At 50.3% G+C, this 22,647-nt stretch overlaps 12 protein-coding genes across 12 annotated transcripts; 6 read left to right on the forward strand and 6 right to left on the reverse strand.

Moving 5' to 3' along the window:
- Window positions 1-1,502: 1,502 nt before the first annotated feature.
- Window positions 1,503-2,627, reverse strand: COCVIDRAFT_31038 (hypothetical protein; the record flags this gene model as incomplete). The annotated part of the gene is made up of 3 exons (XM_014695926.1): window positions 1,503-2,129; window positions 2,185-2,549; window positions 2,603-2,627. The coding sequence occupies 3 exons, from the start codon at window positions 2,625-2,627 to the stop codon at window positions 1,503-1,505; spliced, it is 1,017 nt and encodes a 338-aa protein (XP_014551412.1).
- A 395-nt stretch (window positions 2,628-3,022) lies between these two features.
- COCVIDRAFT_113016 (hypothetical protein) lies at window positions 3,023-5,056 on the reverse strand (the record flags this gene model as incomplete). The annotated part of the gene is made up of 5 exons (XM_014695927.1): window positions 3,023-3,137; window positions 3,187-4,620; window positions 4,670-4,760; window positions 4,813-4,973; window positions 5,022-5,056. 5 exons carry the CDS (start codon window positions 5,054-5,056, stop codon window positions 3,023-3,025), a joined length of 1,836 nt encoding a protein of 611 aa, XP_014551413.1.
- Window positions 5,057-5,303: 247 nt separating this feature from the next.
- COCVIDRAFT_42281 (hypothetical protein) lies at window positions 5,304-6,481 on the forward strand (the record flags this gene model as incomplete). Its single annotated transcript, XM_014695928.1, has 2 exons — window positions 5,304-5,459; window positions 5,609-6,481. The coding sequence occupies 2 exons, from the start codon at window positions 5,304-5,306 to the stop codon at window positions 6,479-6,481; spliced, it is 1,029 nt and encodes a 342-aa protein (XP_014551414.1).
- A 699-nt stretch (window positions 6,482-7,180) lies between these two features.
- Window positions 7,181-8,434, forward strand: COCVIDRAFT_112989 (hypothetical protein; the record flags this gene model as incomplete). The annotated part of the gene is made up of 1 exon (XM_014695929.1): window positions 7,181-8,434. One exon carries the CDS (start codon window positions 7,181-7,183, stop codon window positions 8,432-8,434), a length of 1,254 nt encoding a protein of 417 aa, XP_014551415.1.
- Window positions 8,435-8,604: 170 nt separating this feature from the next.
- On the reverse strand, window positions 8,605-9,765 carry COCVIDRAFT_112992 (hypothetical protein; the record flags this gene model as incomplete). Its single annotated transcript, XM_014695930.1, has 1 exon — window positions 8,605-9,765. One exon carries the CDS (start codon window positions 9,763-9,765, stop codon window positions 8,605-8,607), a length of 1,161 nt encoding a protein of 386 aa, XP_014551416.1.
- Window positions 9,766-10,479: 714 nt separating this feature from the next.
- On the reverse strand, window positions 10,480-11,577 carry COCVIDRAFT_42284 (hypothetical protein; the record flags this gene model as incomplete). Its single annotated transcript, XM_014695931.1, has 3 exons — window positions 10,480-10,544; window positions 10,601-11,068; window positions 11,121-11,577. 3 exons carry the CDS (start codon window positions 11,575-11,577, stop codon window positions 10,480-10,482), a joined length of 990 nt encoding a protein of 329 aa, XP_014551417.1.
- A 941-nt stretch (window positions 11,578-12,518) lies between these two features.
- COCVIDRAFT_112997 (hypothetical protein) lies at window positions 12,519-12,686 on the forward strand (the record flags this gene model as incomplete). Its single annotated transcript, XM_014695932.1, has 1 exon — window positions 12,519-12,686. One exon carries the CDS (start codon window positions 12,519-12,521, stop codon window positions 12,684-12,686), a length of 168 nt encoding a protein of 55 aa, XP_014551418.1.
- Window positions 12,687-12,748: 62 nt separating this feature from the next.
- COCVIDRAFT_112958 (hypothetical protein) lies at window positions 12,749-13,903 on the forward strand (the record flags this gene model as incomplete). Its single annotated transcript, XM_014695933.1, has 1 exon — window positions 12,749-13,903. A coding segment is annotated over one exon (1,155 nt), but the record flags the coding sequence as incomplete, so codon positions are not given.
- Window positions 13,904-14,222: 319 nt separating this feature from the next.
- Window positions 14,223-15,185, forward strand: COCVIDRAFT_20344 (hypothetical protein; the record flags this gene model as incomplete). Its single annotated transcript, XM_014695910.1, has 4 exons — window positions 14,223-14,370; window positions 14,430-14,467; window positions 14,517-14,660; window positions 14,739-15,185. 4 exons carry the CDS (start codon window positions 14,223-14,225, stop codon window positions 15,183-15,185), a joined length of 777 nt encoding a protein of 258 aa, XP_014551396.1.
- A 169-nt stretch (window positions 15,186-15,354) lies between these two features.
- On the reverse strand, window positions 15,355-17,104 carry COCVIDRAFT_31046 (hypothetical protein; the record flags this gene model as incomplete). Its single annotated transcript, XM_014695934.1, has 2 exons — window positions 15,355-16,660; window positions 16,719-17,104. The coding sequence occupies 2 exons, from the start codon at window positions 17,102-17,104 to the stop codon at window positions 15,355-15,357; spliced, it is 1,692 nt and encodes a 563-aa protein (XP_014551420.1).
- Window positions 17,105-17,644: 540 nt separating this feature from the next.
- On the forward strand, window positions 17,645-19,216 carry COCVIDRAFT_112964 (hypothetical protein; the record flags this gene model as incomplete). Its single annotated transcript, XM_014695935.1, has 1 exon — window positions 17,645-19,216. The coding sequence occupies one exon, from the start codon at window positions 17,645-17,647 to the stop codon at window positions 19,214-19,216; it is 1,572 nt and encodes a 523-aa protein (XP_014551421.1).
- A 1,881-nt stretch (window positions 19,217-21,097) lies between these two features.
- Window positions 21,098-21,932, reverse strand: COCVIDRAFT_20347 (hypothetical protein; the record flags this gene model as incomplete). Its single annotated transcript, XM_014695911.1, has 2 exons — window positions 21,098-21,622; window positions 21,708-21,932. 2 exons carry the CDS (start codon window positions 21,930-21,932, stop codon window positions 21,098-21,100), a joined length of 750 nt encoding a protein of 249 aa, XP_014551397.1.
- Window positions 21,933-22,647: the final 715 nt, after the last annotated feature.

Here is a 22,647-nt window from a genome sequence, read left to right on the forward strand (position 1 = left end):
GGAATATGCGCAGTGAGGGAGAGAGCGAATTTAATTTCAGCATGTGAGCAGTTCCAACACTACGTCGGAGCTGGGCCTACGTCGGTCCAGGGCTCGGCTGGCCATTTGGCGAGCCGAGGCAGATCGCGGCCGAACACCCGCAACCCACCTTGTGAGCATGGAGCACCATCCACGTGAGTCGAGGGCGCTACCAGTACCGTGTAGGGCATTTTGATTTGAAAAACCCACGTTGATGGATATTGAGGCGTCAAAAATGCTACCCCGCCCGCACGGACGTCGTCACCACAGATGTTGCTCCGGGCCAACGGGTGACGGCATGAGATATTCTGCATATGCACAAAAGAAATGTACGCATTATTTCTCGCCCTGCTAGGTCTGGTCTGACTACCTGCACATAGAGGCTCTGCTGAGCGTCTCATACTAGCCTGCTGACCGTTTCAAAGTCGGTGGCATGTGAAAGTTTGGTCACTAGTAGTAATACAACTATACTCAACTAGATATTGAAGGTGCTAGGAAGTACTTGGTCCGTTTTTTTGGTCCCTGACCATTCACTTAGCGCGATTAACCAGAGTCTTCATCTTCTTTGTTTCACATTCTAGTGTTAATTAAAACTATGCGATACTGTCATTCATTCATCAATCCTTCCTCACCCTTGCGCATATTGACATTTACTATTCACACCGAGCTAACATGGCCACGAAGTTCACGCATTAGTTGAACATAGTTTGGATAGTCTCAGCAGCACCTTGCCTTCTTTGCTTGTTATAAGCAAGGAGTATCGTAAGTATCAAAATAGGAAGATTCTTGTAGAAACCAAACGGTTCATGGATGTTTGGCGTGGAATGAGACGTTGCCACAGAAAGTAACTCACTTCCAAAATCATCAAGTTCAACCCGACCTTACATACGAACCCCGCACTTCCAGCTTTCTACAGACACATTAGCCCCACCACAGAGGTCCACATTTCTCATCCACAATCTGGAAGATATTGGTATATATCCCGTATCTACTTCAATCTTGATGGTTATTTCTGTGTAGTATAGATATTTTGCAACGCCAATTTTCTTCATCAATTGACACAATCACGCAGGCACTTTGGCGGAGTGGTTAACGCGCTGGCCTGCTAGTCCTCTGTATTGAGGGAAGTTAGCCAGTTCCTTCGGGAGCGTGTGTTCGAATCACACAGGTGTCGGTCTCAGGCGTTGTGGCGGAGTGGTTATCGCGCAAGACTAGAAATCTTGTTCCTTCGGGAGCGTCAGTTCGAATCTGGCCAACGTCGTCTTTTTTGCCATGTCTTTTTGCTCCGTCTCATTCCAGGCCTTGGTTCATGAGATGCATGTGTGTAATTTTCATTTTTGTTTGTGTTGTGGTACGGTGAATCTATACTCAGCTTTAGGCTGGCTCTTTGCGGCATCATCAGTGCTGCGTGTCTGGCATAATGGTATGTAGATCAAATTAAGTATTGTTTTCTGATATGCAGTGTGATACCCTCTGTTCCAAATTCAGCCAATGGTACAAATGACCTTACCCTTTGTCTTGTTTTCCTCCAACAACCTTTGCGCATCTTGGATCTGCTCCCATGGCAGAACCTTTTCTATATAGAGCTTGAATGTGCCATCCGTCATCTTCGGCAATGCATGCTCTACGAGCTGGTCTCTGAGCTTGCCCTGGTACGCTTCATCGCGACTCCTCAGACTGCTGCCGACATAGCTACACCTCTTCCTAATGAATGCGCTGATATCCGTTCCCTCTGGCAATTTGGTACCACCCATGAAACCTAGGTTCACGATGATACCGTCCTTGGCTACAGCCTCGAGGTTCTGCTGGAAGTATGATGCGCCGATGAAATCGACGATGATGTCTACACCCTTGTTATCGGTTGCTTCCATCACCTCTTCGACCCAGTTCTGAGAAGTGGTATTGAATGCAGCGGTAGCGCCCAGCTCCTTCACGGCAAACTCGCATTTGGAATCCTGACGGGCGGTGGCATAGACGGCAGAGGCGTTATCGGCACGGGAGAGTTGAATACCGGAAATTGAGACGGATGACGCTGCTGCGTGCCAGAGGATGGACTTTCCGGCACTGAATTGGCCGATCAGGTACATGGCTTGGGTGGCTGTTATCCATGTCTGTAGTTCATACGTCAGTTCATCAACCTCCCTTCTGCAAGCGGGATGAACCTACCTCGGGAATTCCAGCACATTGCTCCCAAGTCAACTCCTTTGGTTTCCTCACCAACATATGTGTTGAGACTGCGATGTACTCTGCGTAAGCACCTCCATATGCCAGGCCAAACACTTCATCTCCCTCCTTGAAGCCTTCTTTTCCACCGCCTTCTTCGCTGAGTTCCGCGATTGTACCCGAAAACTCAACACCTAGGATTTTGGAAGCACCAGGCGGTACAGGGTATTGGCCCTCACGCTGCAGCAAATCCATGCGGTTCAGGCCGAAGGCCTTGATCTTGACAAGCGCTTGCGATTTTCCAAGTTTCGGCTTGGGCACGTCGGCGATGTGCAGATTCTCGAGTGGACCTTTGCCATTCTTGATGTCTGAGGACTCTTAGTAAAGTAACGTTCTGGGATGCACGGAAGTGTGTACGGACCGACTGCGCGCATTGTGTCACTCATTTTGGTGGAGCTTGGTTGTGCCGATTATCTTATTTAGAATACAAGCAAGAACTACAGTGTTCAAGACGTAAATCACACGATTGAGCTGCACCAAACAAGAGCTAGAATATGTACTTGCTCCTGTTTCCGAAATCATTCCGTCCGCTACCGAAATGATTGGTAATGACGTCTGAGCGGGGCAGCTCCACGACTCATGGAGCTAGCAGCTATAGTGGGGTGCATTGTACCGGACAACATAGGCAACGGGAGAGAGGCACTTGATTGTGTATTTTTGTATCATACAATCAGCTTTGCTGGTGCGTGTTCAAGAATAAACACGTATGAGGCCAGGGACTTCTGAAATTCCACACATTGTGGAGCATAACTGAAGACGATCATATCTTCCCAATTTGCTCTTAGCTGACAAACAAACTATCCTCGTTCATGTTGTATTGCTTGATAAGCTGGGCGAGCTTATTGGCCTCCTGGGCGAAGTTGAGTGGGTATATGTTCATGACTTGATATCGTGGCCTGATAGTTCGTCAGCACTGCACTACTCTGATGTGGTGGCGAAACTTACTTGGGTTGGTCCTGGTACGTCTCCATCTTCGCACGTACTCGGAAGTTGAAGGTCTTACAGGTCGCTTCCTGCATGAGATTCGTAAAGTTTCTCGAACCATTTTCTTCGTCATCCATCTTCATCTTCATGGCTTCGTTTGCTGACACGCCAACGATTGTTTGACCCGCTTCGTCAAAGCAACTGAGCCATAACGTGCCGGTGTGGTCCCCAACGTTGGCGCTGAGCACATAGCGGTAATTGGGCTCAGGGAAAGCAGCCTGGCACTTCTCACACCACCAAGACCCAGGGTTTTCTTCAATGACTTTCTTGTTACAGCCTTGTGTCGAACACGCAGGATATGCGAAAGTCGAATCTTTGACGTAAAGGACCGATGCACGAAGGCTCATGTATGAGGGGGTATCTTGGAGATAGGCCTCTTCCTCGATGATAGCCGAAATTGGCTTTGCGTCGTTCTTGGAACCGCCAGTAGTAGACACCATGTTCTGATGCGTAGAGAAGGTAGCACTCTGTCCAACAGCATTGAACCATCCTCGTAACTTGTGAGCCTCATCAATGTCTGGATCGACCATCATTGAACCGGAGCTCAACAGACTCAGACTTCGGCCGCCAAAGTCGGAGACTTTTACTCCCTTGAAAGCAACAATCGACTCCAGCGGTACATCGAAGCTCTCTGCAGTCTTGCCCCAGATGGTGAGTCGCACAGATGTTTGACTGTCATCGGCTAGTGTCAGTTCTCGCTTGCTGAAGTCTTTGTTGGTATTCTTTGAAGTTATTGTAGTAACCTCAGCAACTTCCTTCAATACACCAATCGTGTCGATGGTTGTGTCCTTTTCAACCGAGGTAAGATCGCCAATCTTGGTGAAGTTGAATCGAATCTGTGGCTTGTTGTCCTGATCCTCTGCCTTTTCGACCTCAGTGTCACGCTCAAACTGCAGCTCATAGTCGTTGGGCAAGTTTGAGAAGTTTTTCTTCGCAAGCGTTACTCTGCAGGGTGCAGAGATATAGTACACAACACCCTCTTCAAATACTGGGAACAGTTTATCAGCGACTTCGGTGAAAGCTGTCGCTCGAATTTCGCCAGTGTCATCCAGCAAATTTACGCTGAAAAGTTTGCCCGTTCCCTTCTGGTTGTGCCATTCCTTCATGTCGCTCTTGTGGGTGCATCGTGCTCGAATGGTCCACTTGTGGGCGTAGGGCGAAAGAGATTCGATAGGATAAAGATGAGGGTGTGAAGAAGTCCCAGGGTTACTCTGATGAGTAGGCAGCGAGCGCTGAGGTTGCGGGGCAGGCGCAGGCTTCGATCCGTAGAAATTATTGCCGGGGATAGCGGCAGGCTGCGCATCGGCAGGCTTGGTATCTAGAGCCTCAGGCTGCCCAATCTTGTCAAGTTCGCCGTACTGCGAAAGAACTTCTAGTTCCATGATGATTAGGATGCTGTCCATGTGTTAGGCAACCACTAGATAAACACCATAAAGACACATACTTCTTATCCTTGACACGTTGAGGATTGTACTTGAGAAGTCGTACAATCGATCCCTTCTTGAGCTGACCAGAAGTGACAATCTCGTTGGCAGCTGTACACGATTAGCTATATTTGCAACTCTAGGAATATGATGATTGACTGACTGGTGGCGATCATGGTCTGAATAAAGTTCCGAATATCACTCAACACAACCCGAAAGCGCTGTACGGGATTTGCCTCGCCCGCCTTGGGCTCCATGGTCTTGATCTGCACGCATTGCAGTACTGGGTGCTCCACGAAGCAACCGCTCGGCTGAAAGATGCTCCTGGGTGGAGTTAGCATGGCTCCAATTATGCTGAGCATGAAGACTCACTGGATAGCGCCTTGGGTGATTGCTCCCTCTGCCATTTTGACTACAGTGTATGGGTGTTGTGATGGCGTTGTGCTAATTGCGTGTCGGTGGCGGTATAGCGAAGATCAGAAAGCGCGTCGACGCGTCGGATCATGTGACTATGTAGCCCCGCTCTAGCCAGATGTGAAGTGTGGCAGGGCGGGGCTACGTAAGTGGCCGGCTAGCACCTGGACCATTTGTGAATACTTGCAGCTCATCAACACCAGATTTCCTCCAACCATTGCATACATACATACAAACGCTATGGCAGACAACGACATTGCTACACGTGCGCCCGAGAGCGATGCGCAGCAAGATACTCAACAGCAGACGCCTCACGCAGAAGCCAAGGTCCCGGAGCCAGCGCCAGAGAGCGTCTTTCCTGGAGACACTAGAGCACAAGATGGACCAAGCATGGGTGTAAGTTGATTCGCTATGTCGCGTAACAGTAGACTACATATGTCCATCATGGCTGCGGATATAGCGCATTCCCTGGTCTCTAGTGTCTGCTCTATATCCGAACCGTCTTTACAACCGTCCGTTCTGGGTTATGAGTACTGATTGACTAGGAACACTGCACGACAGATCGCCCTACCCCCGCCGGCGAGAAACCCACAGGTGATCTGACGAAGCTCGGTGGTGTCGAATGCTATATTGCTAAGCCTGCCGACTACCCGCATTCGCCCTCGAAACTCCTGCTTATGCTCACGGGTGGTACCGGCGTCAAGTCTACCAACAATCAACTACAAGCCGACAAGTTTGCTGCGGAAGGGTACTTGGTCGTAATGCCTGATCAATTCGATAACGATCCAGCACCAAACAGCGTCAGCATGGATGAGGTCCCACAGGATGCTTCTTGGCTTGAGGCTGTCAAATTGAGAACGGCGGAGGGCATAAAATCATTTATGATTGACATGTGGCTTGCGCGCCACACTCCCGAGAAGGTTCTCCCGTTGCTGCACAAGGTCATTGAGGGCGCCAAAGAGGAATATGCTGATGCTGTCGCGAATGGTGGAGGCATCTACGGTGTCGGTTATTGCTTTGGCGCAAAGTACATCCTCATGCTGGCCTCTGAACTCCCTGATACCGTTGCCTGGGGTCAAGAAACTCCAAAGGATGAAGAGCAAGGAACAACGAAGAAAGAACCCGTGCTTCGAGCTGGCGCTGTCGCACACCCAACTATGACATACAAAGAGGACCTCGAAGCCGTCAAGTCTCCAGTCTACATCGCTGCAGTGAAAGATGATCCGATGTTCTCAGAAGATGATGAACTAACACCTGGTCGGCGAGCTATGGAGAAGAACAAGGTTGAGCACGAAATTCAAGTCTTCTCTGGAGTACCTCATGGCTTCGCCGTCTTTGGGGATTATGAGGATGCGAAGATCAAACAGTCGCAAGCACAAGCTTTCGGTCAGATGTTGGCCTGGATACAATCGCACTAGGGCCTCCTCTTTGAGTCTACAGAGAGCCTGCATGGCACAATGAATTTCCTGTCAATGCGGTCAACAGTTCGCATGCTTTGGAAGAGTTCCTGATTATGATTTGGCGTTAAGGTGGGTGGAAGTGGCATGAGCCGTGTCGAAAGCTTACCGATATTGTCGTTTCAAGTGGTTTGAGCCTTTCTATTGATTCTGTTGGGCTTATCCGCAACTAAACTTATTTCGAGGCTCTACATACGTACGACTGTGAGTCGTCTGAAAACAGAGATAATACAAATCCAAAGTGAATACCTAGGTATGAAGATGAACGTTCAAACTGCTTTGTGTATGGATTTCGAGCAACCAGAGATACTATTGCAATTATGTTGTAGCACAATCAAGTTATTATGCTATGAAAGTCTCCGAATTTCTTTGGGCTCGAGTATCATTTCTGAATTGTTGTATAGAGAGATTTTACTAAATCACCGTGTAGCTGGATATGTTACAGCTAATGGATTCGCAGTAGCTGTATAGTATCTTGAGCTGTCACCTACCAAGTTCCTATTAGATTGACACACTAAAGGTTTGGAGCGTGACATTGACATCCACCAGTTTTCATTCTGGACCCTGCATGACTCGCGCCAATAAATTTCCTAGCCCCTCCACTTGCGACCCCTCAACGCATTCTTCAAGATTGACATTCACAAAACAACAATACGCAGTATGGACGACCCAGCATTCGATACCGAGACCGATCTACAAACACAAAGCATACTACTTGCTGCCGCGAACCACGATACTGCATCGCTCCGCAACCTCCTCCGAAATTCTTCTGCCAATGTACAAGATTCTGAGACAGGCTTCACACCTCTACACGCCGCAATTGCTGCTTGCGAACCCGATGAGGATGATGCGAAGCAAACCAATGGTAACTCAAATGGAGACGCAGGCAATGCGTCTGTGAAATCTGGAGAAATGGATAGCGCCGTGAAGACAATCAAATTCCTTTTCGAAAACGGCGCGATATGGAATGACTTGGATTCAAATGGTGAAACACCAGGATGTATAGCGCATAGACTCGGCTTGAAGGAGCTATATGATCTATGTGTAGACGCTGGCGTTCGTGCGGAAATGCTGCTGAATCGTTTAGAGCAGTACCAACCTCTTGGAGACGATGATTCGGACGAAGAAGATGAGGAGGAAGACGCACAAGAAGAACCTCAAGTACAAGAAGTGGAAGAAGGGGCAGAAACAGTAGAGAAGGTTCAGGAAGATACACAAGGCGATGAATCGACCGAGAATCCAAACTATCTTGCTTCGAAACTCACATTCAATCGCGACCGACTGCTGGACGATTCGGGGAACGGCGTCATGATGGAATGGGAAACGACCTTGATGCGCAAATCTGCCGAACTCCTAGTACCCAAAGAAGGTCTCCGGGTTCTCAATGTAGGTCACGGCATGGGCATCATCGATGGAATTTTCCAAGAAAAGAAGCCAACAAGTCATCACATCATCGAGGCACACCCAGACGTGGTCAAACGGATGAAAGAACAAGGATGGCATGAGAAGCCTGGAGTGGTGATTCACGAAGGTCGATGGCAAGATATTGTTCCCGGTCTCGTGGAAAAGGGCGACCTATTCGATGCCATCTACTTCGACACGTTCGCTGAAGAGTATAAGGCCCTGCGCGAGTTTTTCACTGAATACGTTATCGGATTGCTCGATCCGGCAGGAGGTGCAGATGGCGAAGGCGGAAAGTTTGGCTTCTTCAATGGTATGGGGGCCGATCGACAGATTGTATATGACGTGTACACCAAGATTGTGGAATTTGATCTCTTCGAGGCTGGGTTCGATACGGAATGGGAGACTGTCCCTGTACCGGATCTTGATGAGAAGGGTGAGTGGGAGGGTGTCAGAAGGAAGTATTGGGTATTGAAGGATTATAAGCTCCCGACCTGCAGCTTCATTGGATGATGGACAGGTCACGCGCTTAAGCACATAGGAGAAAGACATAATGGAACAAAAATATTTGACATTGATTCATTAATGATCAACATAACCAGATATGGGTTCCCAATTTCGAAATAGAGATTTTGCCATCCTTTACTCCAAAACACCACGCTGTAAACAGTAAAAAGAGGCCATTAGTTACCATTTATTCCATTCATCAGGCCGTGCAGTTGTAACAACTTGTTATACCGGCCCTGTTGTGGCTCCGCCAACTGTTTTGCTGCCTCTGCCCCTGTGACAGGCATTGCCTTCAATCCATCGCTCTTCTGCTTCTTGGGAACGGCCTTTGGATCCAGTAGTCCAATTTGCACCAGAACAGAAGCCTGGTCCCAATACATGTGTTCCGAAACGAGCTTGTCTCCTCGTACAGCCACTATACTAACCATAGGTATTTCGACATGCTTATTTGTCGGTGGCACACCAGGCAGTATCCAATCGATTTCATCCGAGTGCGTAAAAGACACCACCATCTCGTCCACAATACGATTAACGCCCATGGTCCGCGAAATCAGGCGTATATCGAAATCCGGGACCAAGCTCGGTACGAAGAATTCCCCGTAAAACTCAGCCAGCTTCTTTCTTCCCACACCGCCTTCCATTGTGGGAAGAATAGTAACATGCGGGCTATCCTGCGTCATATTCTTGGCCACAGCCATGCTCGCTCGATCTGGGTCATCGTCTTCAAAACGTGCGTTCCAATGCGCAATCGCAATGGGCTCCAGATCGACATTCTTTCCGAACCCTTTGCGGATACTCGCTAGCGCCCTGGTCCAGGCTAGATTGGCTTCTACTTCCGAGTACGCCGGGGATGATGGATCCAGAAATCCTGAAGCACACCTCTCATACCGATACAGCTTCCACTCGCACATCTCTGGTCTGGCGCTGGCTTGACTTAAGCACGCAACGTGAACCTGCAGTTGGTGCGATCGCGGATACATTGTTTTTGGACTGGGTAGAAGTGTCGGGTAGAAAGCCACAATTGCACAGCATTTCGCCAGTGGTTTCTGTGCTGTTTTGAGGACAAGGCTGGCGGCCTCGCCATACGCAATTATCGCGTAATGCTCGCCGAGCTGGCATGTTTCTGTGAGCTTTCGGATAGTGTTGACGTATTCGGTTTGGGATTGCTTGCGCGGTTCGTAAGGAAGGAATTGTGCATCGTAGCCTTCTTCTTGCCAAGCTAGGAGCGCTTTTTCTGGAGCTGGATACGTGCTTGTGAGGTAGATGCGTGGAGGAGAGGAGTTGAATGTCAGGAATCCGCCTCTTCCGGGTGCAGTGTCAAATGATGTGATCGACATGGCGAAGAGGACGTGGTAGTACTGATGTTGATGTTGGGGAGACGCGTTTGAGTAGTTGAGGTACGTTAGGACCCAGTCCTTCGTTGCCGGATACACCTCCTTAGAGTAATAATGGCAAATCAAGATCAATAGTAGATGGAGGATTCCCAAAGGCGCTTAAATTCATTTCGGCTACCTCCAACCTTGATCATACCCCAGCCGCGCAACCAAGGAAAATCACATGAGTTAGCCCGTGGTGTTTGGTGCGCGATGACGTCATGCTCAAGGTTCCCAGCTGGCCCAGTTGCGTGTCCGCACCACCGCCCTTGCAACCCTTACTCAAGTCACTTCCGTTCATCCATATAGTAACATCTGTTGGTACAAGTTGTTTAGCCCAAGATTAGTGTATTCGTCCCGCCTTGTTCTGCGGGAACGTTTGGAAACTTGTGCACGCCATGGGAAGAGCAACCAATGACAAGACCCGCTAAGGATCGGTGACATGAACCTAGTTCCATATCATTATCACTGGTAAGATTGAAACTATAATGGCATTGAAGTCGTATATTGTATTTAGATGATACTGGTAATAGTCTGACTTGCTAATCTAAGTGTGTACGTGCAAAGAACATAAGAAAAAGTACATGAGACGCAGATGTATGTATTCAAAAGCAGCGCAACCCGTAACTATCTCTTCAAAACGCTATTCCGGCCGTCCATTGTTACATCTGGTGATATCTAAGCCCCCGAGGAAGGTGGGGTCTCAGGGTCGGAGTCATCTTCGCGCTCGTAGTCGGGAGGATCTACGCACAATTAATATATGTACGACACAGCAGTCTTTATGTGCCAACAAACTTACTCTCAGTGAAGAATGTCTGCCAGTTATCACCACTAGGATCCGTAGCGCAGATGCGACTAACGTATGCATCCAAGGCCATCCATGCATAGTTGTCGGCGTTAAGGGATGCACCGACCGGGTCGTCGTCCTGGTCAGGGTCGATGAGACCATGGGTTCGCTCAGGCTCATAGGCAGAAAACCCATCCCCGTTGACCCTGTCCTGAATCGTGTCCATCAAAGAAGTTTCTGGACCTACGGAACTGTAGTGTGTCCATTCGTGGAGGATGATACGGGAGATACTGTCCATTTTTACGCTGGGATAGGGGTCAAGAGCATCACAGTCAATGTCCGCAATGCTTTCCAAACGACCCGTCCAGGTTATGTCACAGAAATGGATCTTCTCCCGTTGATCGACTGGTTCGTCGACCAGGGTGTACGCGTAAGTATCTCCATCGCAGTTAGATGCGTTTGGAATGTCTGCACCAAAGTCTAAAATGTGCATTAGAATACTGTCACCGTAAAGCACTCGAGTCAAGCTTACCTTTGTTGTCGACGACAAAGCTTCCCACGACTTCCCCAAGTTTGACATTGTTCTGACCATCACCAGCGAGCCGGTTCAAGACATTCTTAACGTGGTCCTGGAAGTGGTACTCGTCAGGTCTCTCGTCAGGATCGTCCTGCTCCTCGTTGACCGCAAAATGACGCAAATACGGCATAAGAGCACTTTCCGCTGCACCCGCTCCATAGCTAGTGATGGCCAACATTTCACCAATGCAGAGGATGTTGTGAAGCAGCTCTAGATGGGCCTTGTCGGTTTCATTCTCGGGGTCGAAGTTCAGGTACCTCCACTCGTTCGTGCAAGCATCGCCCAGTGGATAGGACGAAGGCTCCGGTGAGGCTTGTCGAGCGACTACTCTAGTCGGTGGGTTGGAGATTGGTTTTGCGTGAACCGCTGTTGCAAGAGCAAGAGCAAGAGCAAAGGCTTTAGAGAAAGTCATGTTGGAAACGTTGTCTGCTAGGAAGGATAGGTGTAGAATAAGAATTTGGACTCTGAGCACTAGATATCCGCTGCTCTTAAGAAGAATGTGATGATGTTGTAGGTATTGGTGTAAATTTGCATTTGAATCCAATGCCATATATACATTTTTTTTGCTGCCAGAGGTACTCTCGAGGCCGCTTGCAGGAACTCCCATCACGATCATTCACGTATAGGTGAAACTGTGCGATATGAGTACGCCTGATTCCTACAAAGTCAGCTTACTCTATAGTATACTATTCTCGTGCAATACTCGGGCGAGCAAAGCAACAATGGCCGTGGTCTGATCCTATGGCTATGTCGTTTCCTCGGAGCAACATAGTTTGCCTGAAGTTTCATGGTCGAACATGGTACATTTATTCTCACTTGATGGGTTCTATTAGAAATCTAATGATGTAGAACGGGACGCCTTGGTCGTACAAAGGCGACCGAAGTACTTTGAAGTCATCCACCAAGGCAACATCCACATTCTATAATTACGCACTAAAGGGGTCTTGTCTGGTAGCGATTAAAGCTCGAAATCTCGATACAGATTCAATACTACTGGCCAATTTCCGATTGATGTTCATGCGATACAGAACCATACTCGAAAGCGTATAATACTTTTGTTCCACTTACCTCGTTTGGCACCATATACCGAGTACATAAACGTGACACAAGTGTAATACTATAGGTTTTTTGCATAGCCACATAATTCTGGGGCGGTATAAGGCGAAACGGTTCCCAACCCAGGAAGTGGGCGAATCATGATTTGTGCATCGTGTTGGGGGTGGCGGGGAACAGTACCCTGGTCTACACATCGCCGATAGAATATGTTGAACCAGTAAGCACCGGAATCCGAGACATAGCGTGCTGCACTCTCTTTGGCTGAAAGATGCGGATGGATTCTGTTGTTGTTAAGTAATGGGCCAATCAATCCTGGAAAATTCTGGACGCCTTATACTTTTCGCCCCATTTGAGCGATTGACTCAGAATAGGACTCATACTGTGCCACAGCCTACAGTACGCGCCTACCTGACGTCACTGTCTACGAACTTTCGTATTCGACCATCTGCCCCAAACCTACCGTAGAGCTTGCTTTATAGAATTGTTACCCTTCTTGGAATCACTTTGAATCTTGACACCCCTATTACACTCACATCATGACGAGCGAATTCTCCATTCACGTACAACCTCACAGCCGCTACAACGTTTTTGACGCATCAGGACAACTACCATTCAGTGTTGTGTTCGGCATCTGCCGTCTTTCCAAGTCCGATACGGATCCTCGCCCACTACTTATTGAGACTGCAGGCTCAGTGTTCGATGTCCCATACGCCTTGATACATGGCTTGCTTACCCTACAGGAGGAGCATCCTGGGGAAGCTACAAAATGGGTCGATGTGGATTTGAGTAAAATAGGAGAAGTTGACAAGAATACTCCAGAATGTATTTCTGTTCCTTCTCCAGTCAGCAGAACGAAGAACTGGAAGGACGATATGACGGTATATCTGGACCATATTGATGTGAAGGGTGCTTTGGTATCGATGCTCAAAGTAGGCAACAGGTACAGAATAAAACTTGCGAGTAAAGACCTCGGTGTCAGCAAATGGACGTACGGCAACCAAGATCAGTTTGCAGCGGCTCATGGTGAAACGGCAAGGTTGGTCAACAGCTACTCCCATGGCAATGCAACATTCAAAGTCACGGACAAGCTGTTGTTCCCACCGAAAGTGGAGGTGAGGCTACGCTTGGTTGAGAGCACGTTGCTAGAAGTTACCGTTGAAAATACGACGGAGGAAATCATCACTGTACAACCTCGAGGCCACCAAAATTTTCTTGTTCCATGGGGCCCCATGCAGCCAGAACCCGATATGCTCGACGACCGTCCAAGAATCATCGACTCTACGCCACAAAACTATGCTCCGATATCTAGTCTCGTGGTTCTTGATGCTGCAACGGGAGAAGTGGTCCGTGGACATGAAGATCTCAGCAAGTGTCACTTGAGCGACCCCAAAGCCGATACGCGACCCAAAGTAGACGAGTTGATAGCATTGGAGCCTCATAAACTGGTTACTGTTGTGCACCAGATAGATTGGAAGGTGCAAGGACTACAGGATGGAAAGTACAAGATCCGGATGCATCCAAAGGGTTGCCGCTGGTGGCGCGGAAAAGTTGAGAACGAGGAGGGCGAAGACGAAAAGGTTCCAGCACGACTATGGAAAGGGGTCACTGTTCCTCTCATGCTTGAATCTCAGGATGAGCTGGAAGTGACTATCAAAGACGGAAAGGTGGACAGTGCTATGTGAGACACGGCGGGTGGAAGGGATGCCGCTACTAGTGCGTGTACACCAACGTCCTTTTCGATATGTATTCCAGGCATTGCAACGAATTCCAAACAATTATGTTTTAATATTTCCCCATCGTCATGAATGATAATTTAAATGAAGATAAACACCAAAGTTATGAGAGAAAGACAGCCGATTTCGGACCGACAGAACCCCTCTGATTCGAGATGACGCCATTGGAAAAGGATCTCAAATTGACTAATCTCCATCGCCCCCAGACGACGTACAAGAGCTAAAGAACTTACTTGCAACAAACTGATTGTGATTTGTGCTCTATACTATGGCTTCATTCCTTCCTCGCGCAGCTTCCCGAGCTCTGCGCTCGTCTGCGCGCCCTGTGCTGCGGGCACAGCGTCCCGTCACCACACTGCTCCGTCGTGGATATGCGATTCCAGCTGAGCAACCACGCCTAAGGCTAGGATCCATTGGTACTTGAGATATATCAAAGCGCCTCACAGCAATACGTATACTAACCAATTGACGCCAGCTCCAAACTTCCAGGCAAAAACCACCCATGGCGATATCGTACGCATTCCCTTCCATCCCACGAAGTAACAACTAACACGCCGACCAGGACTTCCACAACTTCCTCAACGGAAAATGGACCATCCTCTTCAGCCATCCCGCAGACTTCACCCCAGTCTGCACAACCGAACTAGGCGCCTTTGCGAAACTCAAGCCCGAATTCGACGCCCGCGGCGTCCAAATGATCGGTCTCGTACGTTGTCTTCCACATCATCTCCACAACCACGAATCAATCAAAACACACATACTAACACACACACACACACATCAGAGCGCCAACGACCTATCCTCGCACGCCGACTGGATCGCCGACATAAACGAAACGTCGCAAACCACGGTCCACTTCCCCATCATCGCCGACGCAGACCGCCACGTCGCATACCTGTACGACATGATCTCGCAAGACGATCTTGACGCGCTGCAGAAGAACGGTGGCATCGCCTTTACCATTCGCTCCGTCTTCATCATCGATCCGGACAAGAAGATTCGACTCACAATGTCGTACCCGGCTAGTACGGGTAGGAACACGGCGGAGGTGCTGCGGGTGATTGATAGTTTGCAAACGGGGGATAAGAAGGGTGTTGCGACGCCGATTGATTGGCAAAAGGGGGATGATGTTATTGTGCCGACTAGTGTGAGTACCGAGGATGCGAGGAAGAAGTTTGGAGAGGTGAGGGAGGTTAAGAAGTATTTGAGGTTTACGAATGTTGGGAAATAGACGAAGGGGGGGGGGGTGGGTGTGAAGAAATGTGTAGAGATAGATAAATAGTTAGAGATAAAACTACTGCTATGTATGAACTGAAATCCTTCCATAGGATGCTAGCATATCATCTTTTTTATTTGTAAAAATGCAAACCGAATACAAGGGTATCATCCCGCACACGTCTTTACGAGCCTGCCGGAGCTGCAAACGAGAGTCTAACGACTTTACCGCCATCACCTCCAGCTTCCTTCTTCCAGCCCAGCACATCGTCCTTGTTCTTCTCTTTATTGACCTCCCACGGCACCAAGAAGCCAGCATTGAGGTTTCCGTTCTTAACACCCTGAATCGCCACCTTTTGCTTCGACTGCGCAATATACGCGTTGAGGAATCCCTGAGTAATCAAGCTACCGCATATACATTCCATTTCCAGAATATCGAATTCGTGGGTATATGGCTGTACATTGTCCAGGCCGGCAAAGTCCGGGTCAATGTATGTCGACTTGGTAGTTGAAGCGTGGTCCTGGAAGATGTGACCGAAATTGCGACGGCCTGGGCCGCGGTCCTGTGCTGCCATTGCCGCATTCTTGATTCTCGAGCGGGCCTCGAGGAAGCGGAATATTTGGACGGCTGCGCGGAGGTCGAGTAAGGCTGCAGCTTTTGATGTCTCGCCTATGCTACCGGTGAGGATGAAGACTTTTCGGAGGAGTGACCGCCATACGAGGACTTCGCAGTAGTTGCCGATGGGGTAGAAAATGCGGTATTTGATCATGAATTCGGCGCTTGGATGCGAAAGATCCAGGTTTGTAATGCGGCGAAAGGTTTCCAGGTCGCCCTTGCGAATGGCTTGAGTGATTGGGACGAATACTTCGCGGAAGCCAACGTTGGCTGGATCGTTGTAAATGTGTTCGTTTGGGAAACGGCCAAGAATAATGTTTGCGGCGACAAGACAGACAGCGATCAGGCGGCGCTGCTTTGGACATTGCCTATGGCAGCCTCTGTATGCTACCTCCAGAACCAGCTGAGCAGCGTGAAAGTTGGTGTTACTAAAGTGATATCTTCCGAGGTAGTAAAGATATGTTGTCCGCTCTGCGGCAGGATAAAAATGTAGTGGTGGAGATGAATTTGAAATGTTGTTAAAAATGGTTTCGCAGCTTCCCAGCTTGTCGGCTTGAAATAAGGTCTTCAGGCATATGTTGGCCATCTTGTAGATGCCCACCTTCTTTCCATCGGGCCTGCCGTCTTTTATGCCACCTGGCACAGTGTTGCGATCGTTTAAGCAGATGATGAAGGCTTGTCGTACAATGTTGGCAGCCTTCTCTGGTAATGACTCTCTCTGGCCGTCTTCGTCCACGTCAGTTAGAAGCTGCTGCGCCAGACTAGGGTTGTTGTCCAAGCCGATTGCAACCCGTGCAAAAACCTTGGCATAGTACATGATTGTGGGAAGCATCATGATGCCCTTGGTAGGATGTTGCAATGCGCTGTTGGCACGTCTAACATTGCTATCAACACCTGTGTCTCTAAGATGTAGTATACAGTGGTCAAACTTACGGTTGAAGATCTGTCATCATTTCGAATACCATGACGAGATTGTTGGCGTCGACATCTCTGAGAAAGGTCATCCATCCAACGAGAAACGTGACAAGCGATCCCCAAGATTGCACTGGTCTTCCCTCTTCATCCTCGGACTCAGCCGTCTCAGTCACCACTCGTCTGACCAGATCCTCGAGACGTTTTTCAGAGCTCGGATTAGAAGCAGGGTAATTTTGCTTCAACGAGTTTATGAGCTCTTGATGATCTGGTGGCCAGCGGTTGGCCTCAAGCGGCTCCAGGAGCACGATTGACTGTAATTGGTTGGCATCACCTGCTCGTATAGCGACGTTGACGGCGGTGCACAGACGCGTCTCGACATCGTTCTGATTTTGGAAGAATGGCATGGCTGCAAGAACCCCCGTCGACAGTTTGGGGGTGGAGTCAAGCTAAACGGGAGAGCTCTCTGTGGCTAAGGATGTTCAACAATGCACTAACCTATATACGCACTAGCTGAGGATCCAAGCTCCTTCGGCTAACACCCGCATATCCTTACCGTCGATCATTGCAATGGAGAACATCTCCCTTCGCCCCTTTCCGAGAGTTTCGTTGGCCATTTCTAGATTTGATCTCAGATCTGTCAAAGATTGCTCACCTGATGACGTTATGTCAGCAACTTTCTATCGGGATCTTCCTCGTTTAAGCCGAGTAACGTGACGTGTAGGTCTGACGGTCAACTTGGTACCTTTCACATGTCAGACCCACCACTGTGACATCACCGAGCGTAATGCGCAGAACAACCATGTAGAAGCTGCACGTTTCCCGCAAATGTCCGACACTAGTAAGTAACATGTTAAAGTGCTCTTGTCTTACTTAACCTTTGCAAGGCTCATCCTTTGTCTCTCCCTTCTGTCAGTTTGTTCATTGCTGTAGCCCATCCACCCACGATGGGATACTTTATCGACTATATTTGGTACTTTGTTACGCACCCTGTCCTCTTCATTTACCAAGTGGTGCAATATGTGCTTGACTTGCTCCTTTCACCTACTCCTCCTCCACCCCATTCCAACCTCGCTCGCCCGAAGATCGCCATTATAGGCGCTGGCCTCACCGGTGTATCGGCTGCTTCACACATTGTCGGTCATGGCTTTGATTGCCGTATCTTCGAGGCTGGGCCAAAGGAGAACCTCGGTGGGATCTGGAGCCGAGTGAACAACACTTCTGGTCTGCAAATCCACTCGGTCATGTATCGCTTCCACCCCTCGGTGCACTGGAAGAAGGGATATCCGGACCGCCAGCAGATAGTGTCGCAGATCACACAATTATGGAAGAGATATGGACTGGAGGAAAAGACGGAATTCAACACAAAGGTGGGGAAGGTGTACAAAGATCCGCATGGACGATGGATTATCAACGACCCGAGCTACGGACGATTTGATGGAGTCATTGCAGCCATCGGGACATGTGGTGATCCAAAGATGCCGAGGCTGCATGGCCAGGAGAATTTCAAGGGAAAGATTTGGCACAGCTCGGACCTAGACGGCAAGGTGGCCAAAGGGAAGAAAGTAGCCATTATTGGTGGAGGTGCATCAGCTGTTGAGGCACTGGAGTGGGTTGCGAACGAAGAGGCAGAACATGCATATGTCCTTTCACGCAGTGAGAAGTGGATTATCCCACGGAATCCATTCATCGACGCTCTTCTGGCTCTGAACATTTTCGGCTCCGAAACAATCTTTTCCTGGATTCCAGAATACGTTCTGAGATTGTTCTTCTACCGCGACCTGTACGACATTTCGCCGGCGCCCAATAGTGGAAAGGGGCTCTTCACCGAGACACCAATGGTCAACGATCAGGTTCTCGACCTCATTCGCTCAGGTAAAGCTTCCTGGCTGCGCGGCGATATCATGGGTTATGATGACTCTGGTCGGGGCATCAAGTTCAACAAACGCGCTCAGGGGGTTCCCAAGAATGGGCCTGGATCAGAGAAACTGATCGAAGCGGACATTGTCATCATGGCTACGGGATACAAACGACCCAGCCTGGGCTTCCTGCCAGAGGAAGTCTTCAACGAGCCATATGATCCACCGAATTGGTACCTTCAAGTCTTCCCACCAGACCACCCTTCGATTTGCGCAAACAACTGTACATATGTCAATGCAATTGGCACGGTTGGAAACTACCACATTGGCATCTACACGCGCTTCCTGCTGATGTATCTGGTGGACCCGCTGGCGCGACCCAGGACGTGGTGGATGAAGCGATGGATAGACATGACACGGTTCATCAAGAGCAAGGCGCCTGGAGGAGCATTTGATTTCTTCACATACTCTGAGCTGATTTACTGGTTTGTCTTCACCATTGCCATCAATCCATTCCGGTGGAAGTGGGCGGCATTTGTCTTGTGCGGAGTTGGCAAAGGACTGCCACTGAGCGTGGTTGAGCAGGAGAATCGAGCAAGGAATGGACTAGGTATGACACATGTTGTTGGCAGTCACAGCAACGGATATCAGACGGAATAGCGGAGTTCCGGATAATGAGAAATGGTTAGCTTGTCGCACCATGTATATGGAAATGCTCAAGATGGATTTAGACTTTCAGCTCTTTCTTGCTCATTTGATCAATATCTCCGTGGAGCGGTGGAGAATGACCTGTTCGAGTTGATCTTGACCATCATGACCTTCCTTTTTGGACGAGGAATAAGGAAGTACACACTGCCACGTAAGGAAAAGCTGATGAAGCACGAAGCATTTCGGGGACTACACGTGGACGCGAGAGTGGGATCTGCTGGAAGTGGTGTGCAGCAATGGGGATTTGGACAGTTTAAATGCTTGTTCGAGGTGCAAATTACGTGTTGGGTGGTCAGGAGAAGACGGTGAGCGTATCGATATGGCAGATTGCATTGGTCGGTGCCCCGGTGAAAAACTTCGCTCTCCTTTTTTGTGCGCATGGCACGCACCACGCAGAGAACAAAAAGGTCGGCCCCTTTTTCTTATTCTGAGTATAATTGTGAGAGTGGTGGGGTTCGTCGGAAAGTTGTGCGGAGCCGGGTACACAATGAGGCACGTCTTACCCAGTGCATCTCCATGGCAACGCAATGGCAACGCGTAAACATGAATCAGAAAATGGGCTGAGGCCATGGGATGGAAACGCATGCAAATGATGATAAAATTGACGGTGTTTGAGGATGGTGAATGTTCCTCAGGAAGCGATGTGCCGTTGTCGCAGCTCAAACCGGCTGGCAGGACGATTAGTTGGTCGGAGGATATCCCCCCGCATGTAGCAGCCTCTACAGGCGCGTCACAGCGTCACAGCGTCCCGTCGTCTCAGATAGCGACCTGCCGAGCGCGAGGCCGCACACGATCCGCATGCAGAAGTGAAACTCGTGTTCCCTGGGGGTATAATATTGATAGAGGCGAGCGAATCCTTTAGTGGGCCGGATGCGGCTGCGATGCGCAGCAGCCAGCTGGCGGTGCAACAAAGGATTATCCGGTGTGTGGGAGGGTGTGCTGACTCTTTAAGTTCTTTGAGGCGAACCCATCAAGGGAAAGCAGAAGGGAGAAGGGGCTTTGTTTTCGGGGTGAGTGACCAGGCGGGGCCGGGTTAGTTCTAGTAGTAGTCGTAGTATGTGGGAAGGGAGAGAATTTTTAATGATTTTTTTTTCACACTTGAGCATGCATTCTCGTCTTGCAATCTCCACCACCAAGAAGAGTAAAGTACGTACGTAAGGGTGATATTGATGATGGTGTCAAGCAGAGTGAGATCGGAAGCGTGCGGCCAGGTGCTGCTCTCGTGACAAAGAGGATGAGGGCTAGCCTGCTGTCACGGTGCAGATTTTCAGGGTCTCGAAACGCACAATAGGCCGTAGACGGTAACGCGGGCGGGTCCCGCGGTCTGGGGTATATGACGGACCCTGTGTGGTGAGACTGGCGCAGTGGTGTGTGTGGATGGAATGGTGGTTATGGTCATGTGATAGCGTGCTTGGGATTGTTTGTGTACGGCCGGCGCGGACGCGTCGCACCTGGCGACGAGGCTTTTTTGTTTCCATGGCGCGCGCTGGGGACCCACAAAAGGAGGGGTCAGGCCAGCCCGTTGGCGGGGGCGCGTGCAGGCTGCGCTTATGAAAGAGTTTGTGCACTCGCTCGCCGCTTGCCCTCTACGGCCTCGTTGCAAACAGCCGCTGTTCTCGAACAGCGACTCAGCTCGCCTCCAGACGCTGCACGACCGCCGCCCCGGCCACGCCGAGTAATTGCCTGCTGACGTCGTTGGCCGGGCAGCATCGTGTCCACACAATAAACATGTACTCGCCCGTTGCTCAAGAGACGAGGGGACGCTGGCTGCGGCTTGACAGGCGCCGAACAGGTTTGCCTACTTTACGACTTACTTTAGCCCACCAAGTCCATTCATGGCAAGCCGGCGGCCGTGGCCTCAGCCTTATTGAGTATGACGTTTGGAGGGTGTCGCCATCGAGATCTCGTTGCAGCAGCCTCGATCGCAGGCACGCCACTAGGAGGGTAGTGTGTTGGGGCGAGGCCAGGCCGGTGCAATGCGCGCCCGCTTGGAGGGGGGGAGGACATGGATGGGCCCGACAAGGCGATCCGAGCGTGAACGAGCCATGCAGTGGCCAGTCGCCGCATCCACGGCGCCTGTGGGCAGAGCGTGGGAGCGTGGGTAGGTAGTAAGTAAGTAAGGAATGGGCGTGCGACGTCGGTCGAGCTGCACCGAAAGAAGCATGGAAATCTCCCGCTCGCCCAATGGGTGCGCCTCGCTGCTCCATGGCCAATGGGCGGCCCGCAGGTGAGCAGGATGACATGGAGGCCAGCGTCGCCATGGCAGATTCCCTGGCAGAGGGCGTGCCAGACGTGTGCCGTTCCCTGGCCGATGACGAAAGAATACGTAGTCGGCGGCAGAATGGGCCTGCCTACTGCCTACCTGTGCTATGCGAGCGGCCAAGTGGGCTGTTTCCAATAGTAATAGGAAAATACTTGCTACTCGGCTACTTTACTGACTTACGCCAACTGGGAAAATACTCGCTAGCACGACTAGGCAGTTGTCCGTGTAGGGAACTGCACTGCACATCCACAGGCTGCCGTGGGCCAGTTCACGCGTCTTTGGCGACGGCGGTTGCTGGCCTGTTCGGTTTCCGCACGCACATGCAAGGCCATGCAGCGGGCAGCTAGCCGCAGTCGCCCATGTTTGGTACCGAGTGGGCTGGTTTCCCTTGGAGACGGTCTCCATGGTACGCATACGGCTACACGCTACACCCACCCACGCTGAACCACTCCGAGGCCACCCTCTCGTCTCGGCGGCGCGACTCTGAGTAGTGGTGGATGTACTATCAGGCGGGCGGGCGCACGCAAACTCATCGTTTCACCCCTCCACCTGCTGCGCTACAGGGTGCACCCATCCGCCATGGGTCTGAGCCGCGTCGAGCTAGCCGGTTGCTTCTCTGGCAACGCGCTGCACACGGCGACATGGACCGGCCTGGTGCAGCCATCTATTACTATGTACAGTAGACAGACATGAAGTAGCAGCCGTCAGACGCACACGGTGCCGTGGTAGAGCGGCCTGCCAGTGCCGGGCGAAGTAATTAATGCACATACATACATGATGATGATGATGACCCTACATACACACACACACTGAGAGAACAAGGCAGACAGGCCATGGCTGTACACAGACGCTCTGCAAACACTGGTTTACCCGTCTGCAGTGGGCGTCATCAAGCTGCAGCCCAGCTGCACGCAAGCTGCCGAGCATGCCATCGCGATCAAATCAGCAGCCGGTGTACCTGCGGCGGCATTAGAGGCAGCGGATCATCGCAGCGCAGCTTGGACGTGCTGCATAGCCGGAACGAACAAACTCCACTACCCAGTCCTCTTTGACCCGTGCTGGTGCTGGGCAGTGAGGCCTCCGGTGTGTGCAAGCGCCTAGCTTAGCAGCCCCATGCCCT

Source organism: Bipolaris victoriae (assembly GCF_000527765.1).
Source record: "Bipolaris victoriae FI3 unplaced genomic scaffold scaffold_140, whole genome shotgun sequence".
In the NCBI taxonomy this organism is placed as follows: domain Eukaryota; kingdom Fungi; phylum Ascomycota; class Dothideomycetes; order Pleosporales; family Pleosporaceae; genus Bipolaris; species Bipolaris victoriae.